The 8,937-nt window shown below is 39.3% G+C and overlaps 2 protein-coding genes across 11 annotated transcripts in view; one reads left to right on the plus strand and one right to left on the minus strand.

Moving 5' to 3' along the window:
• The window catches only part of dmap1 (DNA methyltransferase 1 associated protein 1), a 9,724-nt gene extending 6,330 nt beyond the window's left edge, over positions 1-3,394 (minus strand). For 2 of the 3 annotated variants that reach the window (XM_032526405.1, XM_032526406.1), the window contains exons 1-5: positions 2,975-3,394; positions 2,681-2,772; positions 1,919-2,114; positions 762-920; positions 470-637 (exon numbers count right to left, since the gene is read on the minus strand). In XM_032526405.1, the coding sequence (XP_032382296.1) occupies positions 470-637; positions 762-920; positions 1,919-2,114; positions 2,681-2,772; positions 2,975-3,070 (711 nt within the window). In that variant the 5' untranslated portion in view covers positions 3,071-3,394. Of the gene's footprint in view, positions 1-469; positions 638-761; positions 921-1,918; positions 2,115-2,680; positions 2,773-2,970 lie in introns of all 3 variants that reach the window. The other variant, XM_032526407.1, reaches the window with a different exon arrangement.
• A 754-nt stretch (positions 3,395-4,148) lies between these two features.
• Positions 4,149-8,937, plus strand: part of hnrnpm (heterogeneous nuclear ribonucleoprotein M) — a 9,626-nt gene continuing 4,837 nt past the window's right edge. For 4 of the 8 annotated variants that reach the window (XM_032525610.1, XM_032525616.1, XM_032525614.1 and 1 more), the window contains exons 1-6: positions 4,149-4,421; positions 5,317-5,498; positions 7,079-7,131; positions 7,839-7,846; positions 8,023-8,116; positions 8,207-8,524. In XM_032525610.1, coding sequence (XP_032381501.1) covers positions 4,354-4,421; positions 5,317-5,498; positions 7,079-7,131; positions 7,839-7,846; positions 8,023-8,116; positions 8,207-8,524 — 723 coding nt within the window. In that variant the 5' untranslated portion in view covers positions 4,149-4,353. Of the gene's footprint in view, positions 4,422-5,316; positions 5,499-7,078; positions 7,132-7,838; positions 7,847-8,022; positions 8,117-8,206; positions 8,525-8,937 lie in introns of those variants that run through there. The other 4 variants (XM_032525611.1, XM_032525612.1, XM_032525613.1 and 1 more) reach the window with 4 other exon arrangements.

An 8,937-nucleotide genomic window follows, 5' to 3' on the forward strand; every position in this document is an offset into this window, starting at 1 on the left:
TCTGGGTTGTTCACACAGCTATCAGAAAACTTTCATTTGCCCAAAAGACGACGATGGTTGTCCAGTCGTGTAAGATATGGCTTGAAGCAAATCTAAAATAAAACGTAAGCCAGCCACTTCTGTTGAGCGCGCAGTGTTCTGAGACGATGTCGAACGACCACTGAATATGACGTCAGCATCAAACATAGACGGAGACGAAAGATCGATTATGTGCCCAGACATGCCAAAGCCCAAATTTAAACGGACTAACGCAAACGCAGGATATAATTTCAATCAGAATAGGTCACCTGATAGTCTGGAAAAAATAACACCTAATTTAAAAAAAAAAATACCTCTGAGACTAAATTTAAAACTTTTAATGGCCTTAAATTTGACATTTTTGATTTATCACTTTTTAATACTTTTTAAAACCCCGCGGACACCCTGAACATAACAAAAGAATCCAACTGAAACTACAAAAGGTACAAACTTGTTCAGGTGTGCGATTAAAGAGCTTGTCCAGTTGCTCTTTACGGCGCCTTTCATGGCCGGCATCAAAGATGTAGATCTTGGGCTCCGTCCCTGTAGCAGCACGCACCTTGGTCAGCTTACCACAAATGGTATAATATCGTTCTTTCAGGTCCTCCACAGAACGTTTCTGAGAAACATACATGGTAATTTCACAACAAATATGAGTTTTAATATACAGCATAATGACTTTTGCATTATATCCTGAGATGAAATCGAAAGGGAGTGCTGTGTATAAGTGACTGAGTAATTACTCTGTACTGCTGGTGGTCATAACGGTCATGGACAACTACAAAGCGCAGGTCAAAGCGCTTGCACAGGTCAAACAGGTGGTCTGTCTCTGCTTTAGTCCAGCCATCGTCATGGAGATGCATCTGGTACTCCTGCTCAGAGTACACTGGTACCTGCACTGTCTATGAAGGCAGACAAAGAGAACCGAGCGAATCCAGTGAATGAGGTTGAATAACTGAAAATACTTTTTAAAGTGTCTTTGAGTGTTCTAAAAAGCACTATATAAATTAAAGGCATGGGTAGCTGTAGTTAGTGTATGGATTGATTGATATCTTTATTTTGAACATGTAAATAAAACAGTGGAAAAATAGTAATAAGAAAAAAATTAAACAAACAAAATAAAACTCCTTTATTTCCGGTACTTAAAAATCTATTAACACGTGCAAAAAGGAGTAGGCAGAAGTAAAACTTATATACTCCTACCTCTTATACCCTTTTTACCCTGTTAATTAAATTGATTACAACAAAAATAATAAGTCTGCAAGGATAATAATAAAATATAATAATCTATAATCAATGAAAATATATATTCAAAAGTTCTATTCCCATTAATATATTTACCCATACACAACAATGTTCAACACATACTACAAATTATTCAATATATTCAATATGAGCCCAGGTTAATGAATACACTGTTTTTCTCTGTATCTCTGGAATATAATTTCTTTAAAAGTCATTATTTAGTTTATTCCACAATTTAGTGCCACTGACAGATAAACAGAAACTCTTTAAAATTTGCTTTTCCCCTTAAGACGTAGCCCTCCTCTCTTTCAGAAAATCTTTTCTGTAAGTTGCCAGGCAATAAATTGTTTCTTGCCTTGAACATATTTACTGCCATTTGAAATTCGACTAGGTCAAATAATTTTAATGCTTTAGACTGTAAAAACAATGAATTGGTGTGTTCTAAATATCCACTGTTATGAATTATTCTTATTGCTTTTTTGTAAAAGTATAATTAAAGATTTCAATGAATTTTGACATGTGTTTCCCCAAACCTCTACACAGTAATTTAAATATGGTAACACCATTGAACAATACAAATGTGGAGTGATTTGAAGTCTAAATAGTAGTCTGGAATAAGTGGTTAGACTAAAGAGGAGACTGTAGTCATCCCTACCTTGCTGAACCGGGCAAAAGGGTAGTCCTTGCCCTCCTCTGCCACACGTCTCCAGTGGTGGAATATAGCCCCATCCCTGCGAGCTGGATTGGTGAAGGGCATCCACTTCCAAGGTCGCACCTTTTTACAGCCCAGCTTGGCTTTAACTGTCCTGTAGCCCTGAGTAGTATCACTAGGCAGCAAAGGGGGTGCATCTCTGGGGGATTAACAGGTTAAAAAAAAGTATTTTGTTAAAGACAGGGTGCAAAATATGATGGCAATCTGCTTTATCTATTTTGTTATCGAACCAGCTCAATTAGGATATGCAGCATATATAAATGACAAAAAACAGGCACCCTTGAGGTTTGCAAGATCATAGAGGCCAAGGGCAGACATTTACAATATCAATTGTTAGCCTTGACAAGCACAGGCATCATACAAAACAAGCTGCACAATAGCAAATGAACAAGCACTCCCTTTTAGTGAGGCTTTAACATGAACCTTCCACTGATTGAGTGGGTGAACATGACACTCACTGGGCTGTCATTGGTCTTAATTTCTGAATCACACCCCGAAAAATTAAGGCAACTATTGTCTTTTTTGTCTTCCTTTTCTGAAAGTGTGATGAAGACAACGCCCACACTTCATTCCGATCCCCTCCTCATGCAACTTCATAGCTTTAAGAATAAGTAAAGCAGTTATGACAGACACACAGGACTTGAATACAAACATTAAGGGTAACCCAGTACATATATTTAAGACAAAGTTAAAAGGAGCCCATACTTTTTATCTGAGTAGAGCAGAGCATAGACCTCTCGGTGCATCCCCTCAGGTCTCTTGAAGGTCAGCGTTTCTGTTGTCTTCTTCGTTTTTTTCTAAGATAGGTGATGCAAAATTGGTTATTTGTCCAAAGAAAACTGGTAATACTATAAGTATATAATAACAGCAAAATCTTCCTAATGTGTTGCTTTGAGAAGGGAAAGGTTTTGTGTTTTTGAATCCCACAGCCTGTTTAAATTTGGTGCGTTAACATGGGACGTGAATCATTCTTATAGGTATCTTATGATTATCACTCACCTTGTCTGAGTTAATGAGATCTTTCTTGCTGATGGGACCGTCATTTTCTCCTCCAGCCAACTCCAGAATATCCCTGACATCAGCGCCAGTAGACATGACTTAATATGTTGTTAATTAATCTCACAACCTGTGAAACGTAAATATCTTTCATTCACATGCGCATTTTCAGTGCGGTAACGTTACGCTACTAGCTAAAGGCTAACGTTGTCCTTTGTAAGCTACGTTAACTTTACATAGAGTCGCATTCAGCCAAGCAACAATTTTGTGAGATTTGTTTTGTATTAATACGGTAAACGCGTCTACTATACGTGAAAGCTATAAAGAGAGTTATTAACAATATTCACGAGCTATTGTTGAGGCTAGGTGAGTAGGTAGCAACTGAACCGACACTACTACTTCCGGGTCGCTGGCCTTCTAATTTACTCTATGATTATTTGTTGCCCTCGTCAGGTCTGGCGTTGTACTGCAGCTTCTTTTTTCAAACAAATCAAAACAACTGAACGCGTTTTGTTTTTAAAGAAAATAGGTACATCAGCACTATGTACAAAAAATGTCAAAACCAGAGGTGCATTTACAAAAGAAAGATGTACTTAGAAAATGTGATGTGATACAAATTAAAATTAAAGTTTCATCGGTGAAATATGAAAAATATATCAAACTGAGCATAAACATCAAAACCTGCAAAATATTTGGTCTGGTATTTTGAGTCATATATGTGTAAGTCCTCAGCTGGCTATGGGCTGAAGCCCATCTCTTCAGCCACATACATTCTAAAAATCACTGGGACCCAAACTGGGTTGGGTTGTTTATTCAAACCAACATGTGGTTTAACACAACAAGCTTATGTTTTACCTCGAAGCTGTCCCAATTATATTGTAGTTGTAGGCCTACAAAGTGCACATGGCATTCAAAACAGCCAAGAAGAGACACATATTAACAATTCGTAAATTGTGACATTTACAACGGTGTTTTCTTAACAAATAATATACATGTAAACAAAATACATTTTTATTTGTTGAAGTTTTGTATTTGTATTTGTTAAATGTTTACGTTAGTATATTTGTATGCATTCTATGGAAGCGTAGTCGTAGCATTCAGGGCACTGTTATTATGAAAATCCCTTTTGTGCCGTGATGACCTTTACTTTTACCCCGGATGTAGATAACTCTATCCCTGGTTTAATCCTTAATCCCAGCAACCTATTTCTGGTCACATACACTGCTCTCTCCGCCATTTTCGTAGCTGGTGTCGCAGAGGTGATCGGCGTAGTTTTATGTTTCTCTAAGGTCCGTTTTGAAAGCGATTGACTTGTTATTATCAACGAAGTTAGTCTTCGATAACACAGTATAATTTAGCAAGACACTAAACGGCACAAGAAGATGTCCACCGAGCAGGCCGAAAATACTAACGTGGCCGAGAAAGCAGGCCAGCCGCAGCAGCAGCCTGGGTAAGTCCATTCATCAAGGTTTCTTTGTTGGAGCTCACCAGCTAACTTTAGCTAACAGTTAGTTAGCTACATAGTTAGCCGTAATGATTCAGATCCAAGGGAATATCGAGCAGTCTTTAATAAAAAATATTAATGTCTCTTGGTTGAATAATTGTTGTGAGGCATTTAGCTATATAAGGCCCGCAAATCTTGTCGTTTTAACCAACGTTATGCGTTCATTTGCTGCTAGGTGTGTTTGGGACCCGTCTATTTAACGCTACAGGGAGAATCCATCAATGTTACGCAATTTAGCTAGTAACTAAACGTTAGCAGTTTACTTAGCTAAAAATACTTAGTCAATTAACTTTGGTTCCATTTTCGATGCGTTTGCAGTTTAATCATACAGGTTCAAATGGTGTACGTTAATTCAGTACTAACGTAATATAGGCCTACTGAGGTTGTGTCCAAAGAGAGGCCTTGCCATGCGGCGTAAGGGCAATTTTCTTGATGGTTCAGACCATTGTAAATGCGTCTAAATAATACCCTTTGCCATTTTTTTTAGTAATATCACTAACCGTACGTCAATAAAGATAAGTAAATACATTCGTTTTTCGACTTTTTCTATTCTTTTAGGCCCACTATTGGATTAAGTTACACTGGTGTCCTCATTTTGGCCCACTTGAAAGCGCAATGAATTAGCAAAAGTCACAATCTTGCAGCCTGTGTTTAAATTTTACTTAGCCTAGCTAGATATTAACATGCATCTGCAAATGTGTCTACAGTAAATCTAATGCGTCCTCGGTATCTGCCGTTTTAGCTGTTGAATTCACTTCTCAAAATCGTGCTTAATTCTGTGCTTTTCTGGGCTCGCTTTATAAAAGCAGTTTTACTCACTATTAATTGGTGTCTTCTACAGAGAAGTGAATGGGAAAGCCAAGCATGAGTCCAATGCAAGCAGGAAGGAGAGGCCCCAGAAAAGAGGTGGAGGAGGGCGCTACGAACCTTATGGAAACGTGAACAAAAGATACCGCGTTTTTGTCAGCAACATTCCCTATGATGTCAAATGGCAAGCTCTCAAAGACCTGATGAAAGAGAAAGGTAAGGTGTTTGGAAAAGGGATTGACTCAGTTTTTGACATGAAAAAAAGCAGCATCCAGGGTCATTTTGTTTGACCACTGAAGCTTTGGAGGGCTTGTGGAAATGTGTGCAGAAACTTAAGTTGTACAATGTTGCTCAATATCTCGTGAGAGTTATCTGGAACAAAGGTTTTGGACGAGGTCCCTCTCATTTGTCCGTCAACTAAGGAGTTGCTGCAGACTTGTACAAGTGCTGTGAACCTGGATGTTAGACTGAACATTTATTCTTCATCGAGATTACCAAAACCTATTGTGGTTTTTGTGAAGTGGGGGTTGTACATGTGTAAATCCGGTCCACTATTGTGAAAAATCCAATGGCTTAGGATCATGTGTGACATATTGTGACGCTTTTTCCCATGAAAAAACATACAGTACATTGCTGAAACGTAATGAGTTTGCCCAGAAACAAGGGACAAGTTGCTCTGATGCAACGTGTAATTAACAGTAAAAACAAGCTCTCATGATTTCTAGATGAGTAAAACATTTGGAGATCTGTCAAATGAAATGATTTGTGATGAAGTAAATTTCAGCAGAGATTAGTTGTAAACGGTCTCTTAAATGTACAATATGGATTTACATGTGCTGTTATTCATGTGATAGTACTTGTAGTTATGGGGTATTGGAAAGCGTTAGATGTATTATAAGTAATGCACTAAATTGGCATTAACTTGAAGATAAAGCATGTGTTAAAGGAACAATCCTTATTCAGAAGGAGTGCCTCGTATTCGTTTAATGACAACTGACTGTGGAGTTAAATTGCATTTTCTCTTTTAGGTGTGACCTTGACAAGCAAATGTTTTCTCAGCAGATCTCCATGTTGTGCCAAACACGGCTATGCGTTGGGGATTTCTTTGGGGTACAGGTCTACAAAATGAAGCAACTTCTTATGCACGGTCCTTGTCTCTAGAGGTTTGGTCACTGATGTCCATTCGTTGAACAGACACGTGATCTGGATCGAAGGCGTGGCTGTGGTCGACGCTGAATCAAAATTTGGATATTGTGCGTTTTTAAGGAACAGGTCCACTTTTTTAAGAACATGTTTGCAGTTAGTTTATTTCCACTAAGAGCTTGCCTTCATTAAGATTATGGTAAATTTGTATAGCTGTAGGTTTCCTCTTTCCTCAGTTGATGGGCGAATGTATTGATGCATTGGCCTGATGTTCAAAATGGAGATATTTGACCAAGTATTCACAGGTTTGCAATGAAATGGTGAAAAGGTGGTGTTCATGGAAATATATCCAAATAGGCAGGCTGATGGCCATTTCAACAGTTGTTGTCCTCAGTCTATTGCTTTTGGTGCTTCGGAATTCCAACAAGGACAGGCTAAGAAGTCTTATTTTAATAATAATAAAAAAAGACCCAAGCTTGCTTTTTGTAGACCTGTACCATATTGTGCTGCTGCTGAGGTGCTGGGGGAAGGCGCAGGACTGGCAGTCTGAGCTCACTGCCACCGGCCGCCCTACTTGTGTCTGCTCTAAACCCCCATTGTTCTCTCGGCTTCTCTCCCCTTGGTGTGTGTCGTCTCTGGAATCTGATTTGTAGTGGGTGAGGTAACGTACGTGGAACACTTAATGGACGCAGAAGGCAAATCGAGGGTAAGTGCAAATACATACAAATAAAACATGAATAATCCTAGACAAACCTGTGTTTGTCAGCTTTGGTGTCTTTATTTTCATTTTGGGGAATTGTTCAGCTTCAGAAACCTGGCGGAGTGTGTGAGATGGTGACATGCCGGAGGCGTGTTTTATTTGGTGTCGTCAGTGGCACTGACTTGAGGTCATCTCGAGGGTTGATGCTCTTATAAAAGGACTTCAGCTTTCTTTGTAGCCAATCCTGTGGGATTGCAGTATCTCCCTTTTTGGTTGCTGGATTTGCTCCTCATGAAGTAAAGGGGTCTAGTCTGCAAGCGGTTGTTACAAGGCTGTTAGATGGTTGTTAAATATAACTCATGCAGAACTGCTTTACTGGAAATGTCCATTACCTTAGTAATCCTATCTCACTGTGGATTACCTGCCTTTTGGATGTTGGGAAAGATACATTTTAATATTCACCAGACTTGCCTGCATTGTGTTAGTGACTGGGATAAAATGAGTTGTTAAAATTGTAATTTTATTTGAAAGCTGAGTTGTGGTCAAGGCGATAGGCTTGTGTGGTGTTGAACTTGTGATTGTGCATGACATTCTCTATTTTTTTCTTGCATATTATCTATTAAAACATGTATTTTAACCATTGCTTTTACTAATTTAAATTATTCTTTACCCCTTTTTGGTGCGGCCTGTTCTGGTGTCTTTGATCAACAAAGGGTTGTGCGTAAGTAGTCTAACCATTTATCATTTTCAATTGTTTGCGTCAATGCTGATTGACATAACTGAATGCTGCAATCTTGCTTAAGTTAACCAATTGGAAACATGTGCACCAGTGTCTATGTCAAAGATCTAGAAGTTTGTTTGATTCCTCTCACGTGATGTACTGTATATTTCTGTCAGTGTTGTTGAGTTTAGGACTGAAGAGCTAATGAAGAAAGCAGTGGAGAAGGTCAACAAGCACAACCTAAATGGACGACCCCTAAAAGTGAAAGAGGTATGCCACAGCTAGACTGACCAGAAAGCAGCAATGTGATCAAAATATCGTGTGGATTTTCCTGAGTCATATTTTCATGCTTTTTATTAGGACCCTGATGGTGTGATTGCTCAGAGAGAAATCAACAAGGCTCAAGGTGGAGGCCCTCCAGGAGGCCATGGCGGAATGGGTGGCCATGGAGGAATGGGGGGTCACGGTGGAATGGGGGGCCATGGTGGAATGGGAGGCCACGGCGGAATGGGGGGAATGGGTGGAATGGATCGCATGAACATGGATCGAATGGGCCCTGGGCCAAATGGCTCCATGGTCAACATTCCTCCTAGTCTGATGAACAACCCCAACATCCCCAATGAGATCATCCACGGCCTCCAGGCTGGAAGGATTGGCAGCACTGTCTTTGTGGCTAATGTGAGGCTTTCCCCTTGTTGTTTTACTATCCAAATAACACCAAATTTCTCCAATTAAGTGATGTGAAACAAGTAAAGCAGCAAATTAGGCCTGCACAATTAATCAAATTTTAGTCACAATCATGGTTTTGCCTTCCCACGATCAAATTTGCGTGATTGAGCGATATTTTAAATACGTCATTCTGTTCATAGAAGTTTTCCTTTTTTCTTCTTTTTTTTTTTTTTTTGCAAAGCCAATCTACTTCTCCGTAAACAACTTTCGGATCATGTGCCAGTCATTTGTTCCCTGCACAGCGCAGCTTAGTTTCTAGATGTGGACAGTCACAGAGGACAGAGCAACGTGAGGAAAATTACACAACAGATCGCGGTTAGATATGGGTCTACCAGTTTACCAGTAAACGCAACATTTTGTCC

Source organism: Etheostoma spectabile, chromosome 9 (assembly GCF_008692095.1).
Source record: "Etheostoma spectabile isolate EspeVRDwgs_2016 chromosome 9, UIUC_Espe_1.0, whole genome shotgun sequence".
In the NCBI taxonomy this organism is placed as follows: Eukaryota; Metazoa; Chordata; class Actinopteri; order Perciformes; family Percidae; genus Etheostoma; species Etheostoma spectabile.